The following is a 16,302-nucleotide window of genomic DNA, read 5'->3' as shown; positions in this document are numbered from 1 at the left end:
TCTTCCTTACTAGAACTTCATGTCTATGAACTAGTCTGTCGCCTCCTCTAATTTGCATTATTTTCTCAGATGCACAGAAACTGCCCAATGCATATGAAGTGGTGTTTTATAATGAGACAGAGGACAGCCCGGGGATGATGCTGTGGAGATATCCAGAACCTCGAGTTCTGACCCTTGTAAGAATAACACCTGTGCCATTCAATACAACAGAGGATCCAGATATCAGCACTGCAGACCTGGGAGATGTTCTTCAGGTATGTCAGAGTAAAAGTGCCTTATAATATTTTACTTAATGCTGAGACATCAGAACTAGCATGTTCTATCGGTGTTCACCTTGGTAACTTCAATGGAAGAGATTTACAAAAGTATCGCTTAGGAAAAGGTGCGTTAAAGGCCTAAAAGTGCAGTGGTTACCATGGAAACCTGCTAATTCCATTGATTTCCACGGAGATTGCAACACTTTTACAATGTTGCCACAGTTTATGGCTAGTGAGACTCAACAGTGTGTTACAGAACGGTGACACATCCACTTCCACTGGGCAGTATAGAAATGTATGAAATAGCCCAACCTTTTTCTCTTTAAATGTTTCAGAATTCATTTTACATTAAGGTACCTAGTGTCACTTTCCGGTAATGCAGAGTACACACCGTTACTAGAATTGTTCCTCTTCATAGATTACTTTCTCAGTAACAATAGTGAATGCTTAAATGTGTTTGTTAACTATGTAGTTAATGTGCTAACCTTCCCCCATACTCTCCTTATATGGCCTACGCTTAATTTTTTTTTTTAATGGAATATAGAACTACTAAAAACTTACATACTTCTTGATTTCATCCATTGGGTTTATGTTTTAATTTCAGCAGCATTGAGTTTTCCCAGTATTGTAATAAAAGTGTGATCTGAAAGTGACACGAGCCGCGTTGCATTGATAGCTACGCCAGTTAATATTCGTAGAAAGAAGATCATTATATCTCTGGCCTCCCTCCTGATTGATGGAGAATTTGCACAGCCTGTCCGCCACTTGTGATTATCACTGAACAGTGTCAGGTAGCACTGCCCCGGTTCTGAAAACGAATTCAATGACCTAACCGAAAAGTATGGTGGAATTTTAAAACTTCAGCCAAATTAATATTCCTGCTATTGGCTTTAGCTCCCCTGACGACTGTGTAGAGTTTTGCCCCAAGTGTCTGTAACAATTACATTAATTTACCTTTACAATATGTATTTCACGTTTATTTTTATATCTTATACAATCATTGGTCAAAATAATTAATACAGGTTTCACTTTTACATGCCAATTACAATTCTTAAAAGAGTCAGGAGGATCTTCGCCATAATTAGTTTACATTACTCAAAATATTGTAAGAAAAAATTATATGCTTTGCACCGTTTTATTTTTTTTTTCTACGTGTTTTAGTACGTTTCAGCATCAACTCGTGTGCTTAGAACTCTTTGACTATCTTAATACTTCCTAGTAGTAAAATGACTATATCTTCCTGCTTGCTTATTTTGTGTGCTTTAATTCATTACGATAAAGGTGAGCTGTAGGAGGGAACATTTTTAAAAAAATCGTAGTTATTATATAGATACTTTTTTTTTATCGTTTGTAAATGTATTTTACGACAACAGTTCCACTTTAAGGGCTAACAGATTATATCTGTACTTGGTGAAGTTTCTGTTGTAAAAAAATAATAAATGTAGCTAGGAAATCATTGTGTAATCATTCAGCCCATATTGGCATGTAACATGCCTTTAGTATTGTGTGCAATAGCCATCTTTCTAGCCATAAAATAGTTATAGCTTGCAGCCTTGCACAAACAACAAATGGGGCTCTTAAATGACAATACTTCTTTGTCTTCATTGGGAGGAATATGTCAAATTTATTGAGAATATTACTTTGTTATCCAGGAAATAAAATATTTCCTTTGTTACTCATGGCAGTTCTGGTATATGGATTAAGTAATGCATCAATGTGATAAACATTATACAATTATAGTAAAATTATAATGAAAAACAGGTCACAATCTCCTCCAGCCTAGATATATCTTGTGTTGTTGACGTTATGTTGATTGTGTGCCATTGCTGGAAATCGATGTCTAGATCTTTCATTCAATCAATTCATGCAAATCGGGAACGATTTATGACTGCTGTCGTGGGCGGATGACAAAAACACCAAATATCAAATATAAAAAAAAAAAATACAGCAGAATTCCAAATCAAGTTCGTCAAGTCCATACCAAGTCCTTCTGAAAGTATCCTGGTAGAAAGCCCTAAAAGGATCCAGGCAGGGAACAAGGGCCTAAGTTGGACCAGGTAGCTAAAACTTGGTGAAGTACAACTCATATAAATCTCAAGTCAGCTATAGTATTCAAATAATTGTGGGAGTTGTAGGCTGCCAACACCTGGAGGGCCAGATTTTGACAGAGGTCCCTGTCGTAGTTGCTCTCTCTCTTTAATATAGATAGATAGAAAGATATAATTATAGGCAATACATGGGGATAATTTTTTCTCAAATACGATAAACATTAGTCTGTTGTGTTTAGTAATCAACACAATGCATCCCAGACCTTTACATGGTAACATATTCAAATGTTTCCAGTTCTATGGATAGCATTTAATAATGATTACTTACTGGGGGTGAGGGACAGGAGAAATATGGTTGATGGCTTTTACTTTTTTTTTTTTAATTATTTAAGTACAGCGTACTGTACATAATCTGTAAGTAAACTTCTATACAGTAGTTTCTTTTTCAAGTTTAGAAATTTAATTATTTTTAGTAATATATATTTTATATTGGCATTACTCTCTTTTTTTCAGCTCAATGCCTTTCCATTCCTGCAATAGTTGCAGTGAATTTCTGGTGTTCTTGGTTAGTTCTTTCTGTAGGTTTTTATAAAATAACTGGTGCAAGACTGTTTTTATCTGTATTGCTGCATCTTTGCTATGTAAGCCCTTCTTATGTGACCTTTTAATTTTTTTGTAGGAAGAGGAGATCTCCGCAAAGGATTTTTTTTTTTTTTTTTAAAGCAGACTTTCAAGGATAGGCTGCCTAGGCATTTGTTGTTCCTGAAGCCTAAGCCTTATGTTTCCATAGAATTGGCTTTAATTATACTAGATTTTAGAACGGTATTTGTTTTTCTATTTAATATAATCTCCAAGTCCTCATTCAATAGTGATAACACATTTTGTATCAATGCTTAAGGCCATCATGTATATATATTTATATGCTATAGAGCAGGGGTAGGCAACCTTTTAGCAGCACTGTGCCGATATAGGATTGTGATGTTCCACAGCGTGCCGATCCTATTTTTTTAAATTGTGTGTATGCTGCAGTATTCTGCTTGTGTTATTTTTACTGTTATTGCTTTGTATCGTTGTATTTGTGCGTATATGAGCTTTTATAATGTATATGTTCATTATTACCATATATACTCGAGTATAAGCCGACCCGAATATAAGCCGAGGCCCCTAATTTTACCCCAAAAAACTGGGAAAACGTATTGACTCAAGTATAAGACTAGGGTGGGAAATGCAGCAGCTACTGGTAAATTTCTAAATAAAATTAGATCCTAAAAAAATTATATTAATTGAATATTTATTTCCAGTGTGTGTATATAATGAATGCAGTGTGTGTGTATGAGTGCAGTGTGTGTGTATGAGTGCAGTGTGTGTGTATGAGTGCAGTGTGTGTATGAGTGCAGTGTGTATGAATGCAGTGTGTGTGTGTGTGTATGAGTGCAGTGTGTATGAGTGCAGTGTGTATGAGTGCAGTGTGTATGAGTGCAGTGTGTGTGTGTATGAGTGCAGTGTGTGTGTGTATGAGTGCAGTGCGTGTGTGTGTGTGTGTATGTGTGTGTTGCAGAGCCTGGGGGGGGGAATTTTATTATTTTTTTTTTACATTATTTTAATATTTTTTTTTCATAATTTTTTTATTTACTTATTATTTTTTTTAATTATTTTCATATTTTGTTATTATTATTTATTATTTGTAATGTTATTTTTTTTTTATTATTATTTTATTATTAATTTATTTTTGTTTCGTCCCCCCTCCCTGCTTGCTAGCTGGCCAGGGAGGGGGGCTCCTTCCCTGGTGGTCCAGTGGGGTTGGCAGTTCAGTGGGGGGGCTGTGGGGGCTGCAGAGATGTTACTTACCTTTCCTGCAGCTCCTGTCAGCTCTCTCCTCCTCCGCGCCGTCCGGTCAGCTCCCTCTGTCAGCTCACACTGTAAGTCTCGTGAGAGCCGCGGCTCTCGCGAGACTTACACTGGGAGCTGACCGAGGTGCTGAACGGACGGCGCGGAGGAGGAGAGAGCTGACAGGAGCTGCAGGAAAGGTAAGTAACATCTCTGCAGCCCCCAGTCTGTATTATGGCAATGAAAATTGCCATAATACAGACTATTGACTCGAGTATAAGCCGAGTTGGGGTTTTTCAGCACAAAAAATGTGCTGAAAAACTCGGCTTATACTCGAGTATATACGGAAGTTTATGGTATCGTGTATGATACATATGAATGTGGGTTGTGTATGAGGGCTGCTTGTGGAATTGTGTGTGGATGGATGTCTCATTGTGTGTTTGGTAGTGTGTGGGGGCTGTTTGGGGTATTGCACATGAGAGGCTGCATGTGGGGTTGTGTGATTGTTAGTGGTGTTGCGTTTGTGGGGATTGTGTGGTGTGTGTGTGTGTGGGGGGGGGCTGTTCATATTATTTGTATGAGGGGAGGCTTATTCTGCAGGTCTGTGTATATCTAGCAGTGTGGGTGGGTTCCAGTGGGGACCAGGCTGGCCAGCTACAGGTCAATGACAGGAGCTGCGATAGCTGTCGAGGGCTGCTCTACTACAGTGTGGATTCCCATTCACAAGTGCTGGGAGGAAGTGATCAGAGATCACTTCCTCTATGTGCTGCAATGCATAAATTGAGGATTGTCCTTCACCACCTCTTCATATTAGCAGATATCTGAAGTTTTACTGGGACTCCTGATAGGCCAGAGTGCGTTTGGCTCTAGCAGCCTTGAGTGCCGTGCAAAGACACCTCGAGTGCCGTGCATGGCACTAGTGCCGTAGGTTGCCTACCCCTGCTATAGAGTGTGCGTGAATATTGTGTGTTCATGTCAACAAGAAAGGATAATATAGTAACTCAGTCTTATGTGTTCTCTCAGAATGCTGCTACACACATGTAGTGTTTAATTGGCAGAGGGGAAGCCCCGCTCTGTTTAAATTTGTTAAAGTAAAATACATTTTTTTTTTGATAGGCTGTTTGAGCAGAAACCATGCTTCATTCCCCTAAGACACCATCCCTAATTTACGGTTTTGTAAAGATCCTGGGAACGTATTATTACTTACAATAGTCAACCGTAAAGACGCTAAAATTTCATCTATATTAGTAGTTTCAAAACTAGTCATCCAGCCACAACAGCGTTCCTGGGTTTGTCAGTGTCCCCACTGGAGCATAACCTAGACCAGGGATAGGCAACCTTCGGCACTCCAGATGTTTTGGACTACACCTCCCATAATGCTTTGCCAGCATTATGGATGTAAAAGCATCATGGGGAATGTAGTCCTAGACTTTGGGCTGCTGGTGTTTCCCCAGCAATGGGTTGAAACATCTACACATCAGGGCCAATCACTAAAGTGAGAAATCGGAGTGAATTGAAACTAAATGTCAAATTTAAGGCCAGAGTAGCTGATTGGAAAGCATAGATGACGTAGAGTATTTTTCCAGTTTGGCTATTTTGACCTTAAATTTGAAATTCTCTTTGAATTTGCCTCAAATTCTCACGTTGGTGAATAACCCCCTGTGTACATTGTGCTGGCTGGCCACATTGTTAGAGAAGAAACTGGTTCAGCTGGCAGAGTTTGTTTTATACTGACACTTACTGTCTGTCAAATTCCTAAATATCATTATTACATGAATAAACACTGTATATTTATATACTGAATATTAAAAAAAAAAAGTTTACACTTCATCTGTAATTGGCAATTTATATTCCAAAATATCATCGTTTTATATTTAAAGGACATATCTTTGAACTATAGTTAAAGGGGAACTGTCAGTTTTCTGGAAATAACTTAATTGGGGGGAGGGGGTACTATAAAACATTGAGAATCACCTATAACTTGCATTAACCTTTTTTCATTAGATGCCACAATTTCTTTATGATACACCGGGGGCAGGGGGGGTGTAATAAATGACATCAAAATCCATTTCAGTCCAAGCACAGCCAAACTTTGAAAAACAATGTTGAATTTCTTCTCATCTCATCACATATGCTTTCTCTAAGTTGATTGACAGGTGCAAAGGGTGGAGCTTATAACAATAATGGACAGCCATGCCACTTCAATTCATCTCAGTATCTATATAAAAGAAAAATCCTATTAGTCTGGCTTCTTGCAGATCGCTTGGTGTATCCTTCCAAAACGGCCAATGTGTCTGGAGACTCGCACATACTAATTTATGATGTACTACAGCACACAGTGAGTCTTTGGAACAACAAATCAATATTTGTTTGTTTGCACAGCTGCAGACATTCCTGGGTATGTTTAAAAAATGTCCTGTTGGAAGTGAGAGCTGCAAAGCTGCACCGAAGATGTTATTACAATCATTGTTTTAGAGGAAATTGGGATTTGATGATCCTGTCTGTGCTTGAGGAGTCCCTCTTTGTATACGGCTTAGAGAACAATGAATACATCTGAGAAGGCACACATATCATTACAAGGACGTATTTGTACTCCGATCCCAAGACTGTATCTTTATTAGATTATCTAATATTTCCACATGTCGGGTTTTTGAGTAGCTTGCTTCGGTATGACTTTTTCTTCTTGTATGTTTTACATTTTTATTTTTGTTGTGCAAAGATAATCTGTTACAACAAGTTTCATGTTGTCTAATGGCATACAACAGGTATCAGATATAACAATATAAACTTGACTACGGTGCTGCACAATTGAAGCTCTAGAAGAAGAGAAACGGTCTTGTAACCAACAGAGCAACACACCCAGGAGACCCCCGGAATGTTCATATTAACCCCTTAAGGACACAACTTCTGGAATAAAAGGGAATCATGACGGAATATATCCGTCATCTGTCCTTAAGGGGTTAAAAGCAGAAACAGAAAAATCCAACAAATAAAATAATAGAATGATTTACAGTTACTCATTTAGGGAAGTAAAAGTAACTGGCAAAATGCCAGAGTATGTCCTGGAACCCAAATGAGTCTATGCCCTCCAGGGGCAGAAGTAGGGTACATAATCGCGTATGTGGAGCTTGATCAAGACTAGAGATGCTTAAATGTTCTCTTTAATTGCCATTTAATCAAAAGTCACCCAAAAAGCCGTTAATAATTGTATGAAAGCCTAGAGCCACTCAGGACATGTTTGTCCAGCATGGAAGTCATGTTCTGCCCTCCCTCAATATGTCTTTTTATGAGATGGGTTTCAGATAAGGTCCAATGGATATGATTACCACGCAGTGGTCTGAGGTACAATCTGCCAATTTCAAATTCACCTATTTACCTATTTACCAAATACAGCTTCTTATCTAAATGTATGATTAGAATATGCATGATAGAGCACAGGTAGGTAGAACATTTAAAGCCTGTAGCTACTTCTTGAATCATCTTCCTAACCACATGCACTTGTCATTGTCAATATTTGCTTTCCCTGGTAAGTGAGTAGAAGAAAGCTGTGAGATCAATGCCTCATGTTTTAAACACTTTGTTTCTCTTGAGTAAAGTTAGTTTGTCGATTTTGTACTTATTTTTTTTATTTTTTTGGTTGTTATGTTTTTATACACAAAATATGCAAATATACCAGAAGATGACAAAACTACTTTTAATTAAATCATCATTTAAAGTGGCACTGTCACCTTCTGGGATCTTTGCATATATTGCACAGACCCCCGGTAGTGACATTGTCTCTTGAGGTACAGTTGCCCAGGAATGTAGCTATGGTGAGTTACACTGAACTAATGCAGTCCCCCGCAGGTGCCATCATCTTTTTTTTTTCACGTCAGTGCTGCACTCTCGTGCATGTTGACAACATAATGACTGAAGGATCCCACGAGACAGTGATAGTGATGGCTGGGGGAAGTGACAAACCTTGGTGACGGTAGCTACTCATTATGTCAAGGTAGGATTTTACCAAGACAATGTAGTCCTTGCTTTGACTCTATATCTTTTGACTGTATTTGGAATTTTAATGAAATTCCAGTACAGTCTGTCAATTTAGGAATATTTCATAAAGGTTTTGTCCATGAAATGCTTAAAAGAAAATCCTGATGGCAGAGCCCCCTTTATTAGTTTTGCTTCACTCTTTCTTTACCAGTTATAGATGCACATGGTATTGTAGTTAAGCTCTCTACTGTAGAAAACACTTGCACAGCAAATCCCTATAACCATTTTCTATAAAGTACTGATTATCGTATAAGCACAATAGTGCTATAGGAATTTAAGTTTGCGTCATGTTTTAAATCCATTCCTAATTTGGTGAGAGATTTCTGCAGCAGCTACACGTCTAGGGATTTTCAGCAAATACAGGAACTTCAAATGTGAGTATCTTTTTCATTTCTATTTATTATTTTTTTTATATATGTGAATGCACTGCCTGTATAATACATTATAAAAAGGGCTATCTCCTCCTCATAGTGTTCCCTTGAATGGCACCAAACTTTGCTATGGATAAAAGAGTAGTCTTTTATTTCAATGGATAAGCTTTTTAAACTCGTGGAACTAAGGTCCATTGGATCTATTGAATAAGGGTGAGTGTGAAACAAGCTCTCCCTGAGGTGGTATATTTGGGGGGTGGGGGGTGTGGGGTTTGCACCTTAGTGTAGAGTTTGCTAAGCCACTGCTCAAAGAGCACCAGGTTTTACTGGTTGTAACAGTATACCCCTTGGAGCCTAAATCCTGGACCACCATCAGCCTTTTGAGAAGACCCATATTAGTGCATCTGGTCCAAGCAGCTAATCGTATTCATCTTTTCATTCAAGTATGCTCCCCCCCCCCCCCCCCGTTATTTGGTTGTTGTTTTTCTTTAATTTAATGTTCAGTATCAACTTTATTTAAGAGCAGAACAAAGTTGTGATCAAAAGATAATCTACGTGTTTCTCAAGCAATGGACAGGTGTCTCCATCACTATTCACTCTTCAAGCTGAACGGGAGGACCCGGGGATGTTAAAATCATGGAACACGTTGATCTGGTTTTGACAGATGAGTGCTACAGGCTGTTTGGCAGTGGGATTTGTACTTAGGTTTTGTAAATACGTGGCAGATGTGAATTTCCAGAGCATTGGAAAGTTAGCTTATTGCCCACATAGTAAATAGAAAACAAAAGTTTACACAAGCAGGTTGAAATAAAGGTTATAACTATTTATAACAGGCTCCAGGCTTGCAAATTAATAAAAAAAAAATATATATATATATATAAATATATATATATATATATATATATTTTAGTTAGTAGTGTGTATATATAGTCTGTTTTGATATATTTTGTATATTCTTTTTATTGGTGAATCCCGGATGATTAAAACCGCAGTTGACGACATCTTTGTATTTAGTAATGTAGTTCCACCCTACCAGTCACTGCTACATGCCGTTTCCTTTTTTTGTCATTTGAGTCCTGGCCGTGCCAAAAGTCATTTTTGAAATCTTTAATATACCTTTAGGAGAAAGCAGAGATCATGTAAGAAAATGTTAAACGTAATTAAAATTAAGTTGTTATGGTGCCAAGAGGTCCCTGGCAGCGGCTTTCCTTAGTTGGTTAAACCGTTAATTAATGGTTTAACCCCAAGGTTTTTTTGTCCGGCGCTGTTCAGCTCTGCTCCCTCCACATCTGATTGAACTGGCACCCAGTCTGAGGCTACCTGATTTAAGCTTCAGACTCAAACGGATGTGGAGGGACCAGATCTGAATTTCGATAGGCAGAAGACTGCGGTTAAACCGTTTGTAACCATTTAATCCATGATTATAAGCACCAGAGAAATCCTGGCACCATAACAACTTAATGTTATGGTGCTTGGAGTGTCCCTGTAACACATGTTATAGGTGATTCAACATTTTTATTCAATGTTGTAACATATAGTTCAACACTTGGCAGCATAGCTTGCATAGCATTCATGAGCTTCCTCCTGTAATATCTCTCACGGAAGGGACAAGTTTATAGCCAGATACGTTTTCACATGTTGCTGCAGTTAATGGGATTCTTTAGTGTAAGAAATACAAAGTTCTATAATGCCCTCTGGACCCCACTACCTCACCTCAAGGGGAACAGGGATACTGCATCCAGACCACTTAAATGAGCTGAAGTGGTCTCAGTGCCTATAGTGTCTCTTTAAGAGTACATTTGTGCAGGCTAGCAGGAGCAGGGACCTCCTTGAACCACAAGCCAGGCAAGGATTATAAATTGTTATGGTGCTTGGAGTGTTCCTTTTAAGAATTTACTTTTCTTTTCCATTCTATTTTTAATTGCAGAGTTAATTTTTTATTTTTTGTGTTGGACGGTGGTTTGGCAATGCATCGGTCTGCTTTCTGAGCGTGAAAGGGTTAATTATGATTGATATTATCGATATTTATTCTTTGCAATGTAAACATTGTTTTAAGAGATTTACCCGCTGCTATGTGGCTTTTCATTTGCTCAAAGTTATTTTTAAACGTTCGGTGACCGTCAAGTATTTTCAGATGATTTGAAAAGAGCCAAGAAATCCATCAAAAAGCATCTACCTTAACCCTTTGCACGTACATTTAGTTATATGAAACCTTGCCACGGCCTCTGTGAGAAACGCTAAGCCCTCTTTCTGATCCCTCGCACATTCCACGCAATTCAGCTGCCTGTATATTGTTACTACAGTTATAGACATTTCCCCAAATGAGATCTACCGATAAAAAGAAGAAAAAAAAAACGTACAAATCTTATCTGTTTTACATTGCACACCTGCATTCTGCTCTGCTAATAATGAACTTGATCAACTGATAAACTTGGGTCACATATTAACAAAAAAAAAGGAAAAAAAATGGAACGATGGAAAAAACTAACATAAGATCATTATAAAGAAAAATAGTTACATATTTCATTGAAAAAAAAGTTAAAACATATTTCTCAGGCCTCTTGAATTACCACGGTGCAGTACCAAGGGAAAATAAAACCAGGTCTGAGATTCGTGTTTGTACTTAAAGGGGTTTCCGGACAGGAAAGTAATCTTGATGCAATGCAGTAAGCCGCAATACCAGCAGGGAGGTACAGGTGAAATATCTGCAGCTGTACCCAGCGCTACAATGTACGGCAGCAATACAGCACAATATTTCCACTGCTCAAAGAGAGGGTTGGTTTGCTAGGTTCCCAAGAGTAGATCACATTAAAATGTTATAAAATCATGATTTCCTGCACTTGAATGCTTGTGGTTTCTCAACTGTTTCCAATATTACAAAGGAGGGAGTTTTATGGATTGCATTAGCTGGAGATGTATGGAGTCCTCTCATATTCTAAACTCATTGTAAGGCAGATTTAGAAAACATGACTTTTTAATAAGGCTGCAGGCACGGTTGCATTTGAGTACTTCGGTAAGTGTTTACCTTGTATAGGGCAGAGCAAGCAGCACAGGGAATTGTTAAACGATAGAGAGAGGTGCTATTGGCTGGGCAGTACGTGGAAACAAGGAATCGACACTTATCTACAGTATCTTAGAACTACTGTTTAACAGGCAATGTCTTGGCGTGAAATGAAAATCTGTCATCACATGTGTATGCACAAGGAAGGCAAGGACGTAAAAGAAAATCTCAGAAAATCTAGATTGAATGTAAGGACTTTCAATCATTTATTATTGTTCGTTGTCAGATAAATAATGGTTAATTCTACCGTAGGTTTAATATCAACAGATCAGCTCTTTACAATACGGCTTAAGCCTGACCCTCTGCAGGTCAATCTAGGGGTGTAGGAAAGCTGGGGACTTTCTGATATTATTATACGGACTGGCTCGGAAAAAAATAAGCAGGGTCATACTCCGCAAATCCCCAGCTATTGTCACAACTTTGCTATTTAAAGTGAACCTTTTTTCTGTTTTGCAACTTTAGCTAATCTCCCCTTAAATGCATTGAAGACATCATGCATCAGAGATACTTGATGTATTCAACATAAATTCTCAATATATGCTCACATTGCCTCCTTTTCAGTGCCGTCATGTTCTGCATTACATTTCGTGTGACAACCATTTCTGGTCTATTTTTTTCTTTTCTTTTTCTTTTCTTTTGTAAATGTTTTTCTTTTTCTAATTTTCTTTTGTGCATTTCTGGTTTGCCCATTACTCTTCCTTGTCTCTTGATTGTTTTGCCCTGCTCGGGGACTCTTCCTTAAGCAGGGCAAATCTTCTTCGTGACACTGACACATTTGCTTTCTTACCAGCATGCCGGCGTCTGAATGGAGTAGCGTCACTTACTCCGTTCGTATACTCCTTAGCCAGCGCTAGCAGCATTGGCTATGGAGTGCATGCACTGTGATTGCCATGTGTAGAGAGCAGGGAGAAAGACTGTCAGTCAGCTATTCATCAAAAAGTATATGTTTAAATATTTTTTTTTCTCCAAATCTGTACGTTTGCTAGCAAGAATAGATAGAACCTTGACAGAATTGTTAAATTGATCACTACCGGTATCCTTTAAACCTCAGTTTCAGAATTTGGATTTTAATTTTCTACAGTTGGAGTCCTGTGAACAAACTCTATGCCACAATGTTAGATTTATGACTTTAAAAAAAAAAAAAACTCACTATCCCCGCTCCTTTTCATCCTCGCTTTAGAACCCCTAGCCCACAAGGTCAGGAAAGACCCGCTTATTTCAGGCATACACATAAAAAATACAGACTATCGATTATCAATGTTTGCTGATGATATTCTAATAACTGTCAGCAACCCAGAGTCATCCTTGCCTCGCATCATGGAGCTGTTGCAGGACTATGGGAAGATATCATATTATAAGCTTAATAAAGCCAAAACACAAGCTCTACCATTACACCTACCCAGCACACAAAGTGACAGACTACGTCAGACCTTCCTATTCGACTGGAGACAGACACACATTACCTATTTAGGAGTGAAACTAGCCCTACATGCCCAAAAAACTGTATCCCTAAACTATGGCCCACTGCACCACATCTGCACTTCCCATTTTCAGACTTGGAAACGTGTCCACCTATCCTGGCTGGGTCAAATCCAAACTATCAAAATGGTACTACTACCTAAAATCTTATACATCTTCCGAATGCTACCAATATATGTTCGACCGCATATCCTTAACACTCTCCAATCCACTCTAACCAGATTCATCTGGAACAAAACAAAACCGAGATTACCTATCGCCTTACTCCAACTGACACCACAATCAGGAGGCCTAGGTGTACCAAAATGACGGAAAACAGTAGTATACCAGCTAATCATAAATAATAAATCTGCCAAATTTGAAGGGGTTCCAGGTGAACCTCACTAACACCCAAAGTGATAAAACAAGAAACAAAAAAGTGGAAAACACCTTCAAATAAGCATATAATTGATACAACCTGGAGAATATATCCAGAATATGAATATTCTATATAAGAATATAGTGAAATCTGAAATAGTAAAAAATATATATCATAGCGTAATACAGTAAAGTATGATAGTGGGAATGTGAAGCAAAATGACGCGCTTATTACGAAGCGGCCATCCTTGATTCGGCTATTCGACTTCACGTTCCCAGACACACTTTCCAGTGGGTGGATATGGAACATGACAAAGTACACCCACACTCCATGCTCCAGATAATGTGGTCTCCAAAAATATACAGACCGCCAAAATTGGCATTATACCCCACCACTACTTTAACATTGACATTTTGGGATAAGGTACTAACCGATATTTCTGAAAAAGGGAAATTCTGCACATATGCCCCAATCGAAGCACTATAGAGGTTGACCCCATGGTTATCATTGAAAACTTGGTCCACATATGGTATCAAACACATCAAAGACCTATGCCAACAAAATAAAATCAGGGCATTCCCAGATCTACAGACACAATACAAACTACCTAATTCTCTTATTTTCCAATATCTACAATTAAAAAGCATTGTGAATACTAAGGTGACATTAAGACCCCAGACTACGCCACAAGTTACGACCAATACTATAGCTGTCATCTCTAGATGCCACTCTGCACCGCTTAAATCCAAATCAATATCGATATGTTACAAAACGATAACAGACAGAACGCCTCCTCACTCTTTCAAATACGTAACACAGTGGGAAAAAGAAGGTTTACACAAACTTACTGATGAGCAATGGCTCCAGGCACTGAACGCCCTTAGGGGCATCACATCATGCTTTTCCCACATAGAGGCCCACAAAAAGGTAATATATAGATGGTACCTCACTCCGCAAAGGATCCATCAAATTTACCCTACCGAGAATTCCGTTTGTTGGAGATGTAACTCGAAAGAGGGCAATATGACACACATCTGGTGGGAATGTGAAGAGATTAGACCTCTATGGTCACACGTTCAACGACTTTTGAACAACATAATAAACCACTCAGCGCCTGTCACTCCATCTCAAACGCTCTTACTCCAATTCCCACCCCAATGGAGTAAGGAAACAAAACAAATAGCTTCCCTCATTGTTTTAGCAGCGAGGCCCCTACTAACCCAGAATTGGAAAAAGCCACTATGCCCCTCCCGAAAAGAGTTACGGAGCAAAATTTACCAATATTATAGATATGAGGTTCTCGCCTCAGACTCATATAAAAACAAATAAGATAGTACAAATGTGGAAACCATTGTTGGGTCACTGAACCCAGAAGGCCAATACAGGCAAACACACTACGATCCAGGGTGGGGACAACGGGGCAATTGCCCCCCCGCCCCCCCCGAGATTGAAGTGCAGCACGAAGACAGGGCTTTCCATGGTCCTGCTTTGCTGCTGCCCTTCTATCCACAGCCCTTGTACATCGGGAGCACCAGTCTCCGCCCACTCATGGCAGTCTCCGCCCCCTGTTTAGGCCCCGCCCCACCCAGATCCTTACCTCAGCGGCTGCTGGAAGGAGCTGTGTGCACAGCAGCACATCTCCCACCGGAACAACAGGGAACAGGATTCCCCCTTCCCTGATCCAAGGTAAGCCTCAGGGAGGGGGAATACACTATTGTTTTTTTTCCAGCCCCCCTATGTGCAGCCCCTATGCCCTAATACACCCCTTACCATCCACTACAGCCCCTAACACCCCCTTCTAAAGCCCCTTACTCCTTACCCCCCACTACAGCCCCTACCACCCCCTTCTAAATCACCTTACTCCTTACTACAGCCCCTAACCTCTCCTACTAAAGTCCTTACTACAGCCCCTAACACCCCCAACTAAAGCCCTTTTCTTCAGCCCTTAACACCCCCAACTAAAGCCCTTTACTTCAGCCCTTAACACCTCTATTAAAGCTCCTTCCATTTTACTGCAGCCCCAAATTGCAGCCCCTCACCCGCAATTGCAGTCCCTGTGCCCTACAGCCCTAAGCCCTCTTCTACAGCCCTTTTAACCAAACAGCAGCCCATACTCCCCCTATGGCAGCCCCTACAGTCCCTACCCTCCAAATGTAGCACATATGCACCACTACAGTCCCTAATTCCCTAATGCAGCTCTTACCCCCCCACTACAGTCCCATTCCCCCACTACAGCCCCTAACACCCATACTACAGTCCCTAACCCTTCTACCACAGTCCCTTACTCCTCACTGCAGCCCCTATCCCACACTACAGTCCCTACCCCCTATATGCAGCCCATATCCCCCACCTTACAGCCCCATTCATCCCAACTTCAGCCCATACCCCCACACTACAGCCCCATTTATCCTAACTTCAGCCCATATCACCCCACTACAGCCCCTGTTCCCTTACTACAGTCGCTACCCCCACTACAGCCTCTCTCACCCAATTGCAGCCCCTATCCCCAATTGCATCCATTCCCCCCACTACAGCCCCTATCCCCCTACTACATTTCCTAACCCCCCCCCATTTACAGTCCCTAACCCTCCCACTACAGCCGCTATCCCCCCATTACAGCCCCTATCACCCCACTACCAGTGCCCCTCCCGAGATTAGGTTCTGGATCCGACCCTGACGCCAACAAACTCATAGCTCTAGAGTACGCCGCACATATCACTGAAACAACCCGGACCAGATGCCAAGCAAGAGTTTCAATAATAGGACCACGGGGTAAAGATAGGACAGACACAGGGAAGGATAAATATATATTTGAATGTTCGATGTTTGTTTCCAACACTGTAACGTGCATTATGTGATGTCAAAT

General features: G+C 39.9%; 1 protein-coding gene across 1 annotated transcript in view; it reads left to right on the top strand.

Moving 5' to 3' along the window:
* The window catches only part of VPS13B (vacuolar protein sorting 13 homolog B), an 843,188-nt gene that overhangs the window by 692,550 nt on the left and 134,336 nt on the right, over positions 1-16,302 (top strand). The window contains exon 39 of the mRNA XM_063451210.1: positions 70-254. Within this exon, the coding sequence (XP_063307280.1) occupies positions 70-254 (185 nt within the window). The remainder of the gene's footprint in view (positions 1-69; positions 255-16,302) is intronic.

Source organism: Pelobates fuscus, chromosome 4 (genome assembly GCF_036172605.1).
Source record: "Pelobates fuscus isolate aPelFus1 chromosome 4, aPelFus1.pri, whole genome shotgun sequence".
Lineage (NCBI taxonomy): Eukaryota > Metazoa > Chordata > Amphibia > Anura > Pelobatidae > Pelobates > Pelobates fuscus.
The sequence above is the reverse complement of the archived record's forward strand: the minus strand, read 5'-3'. Positions and strand labels throughout refer to the sequence as shown.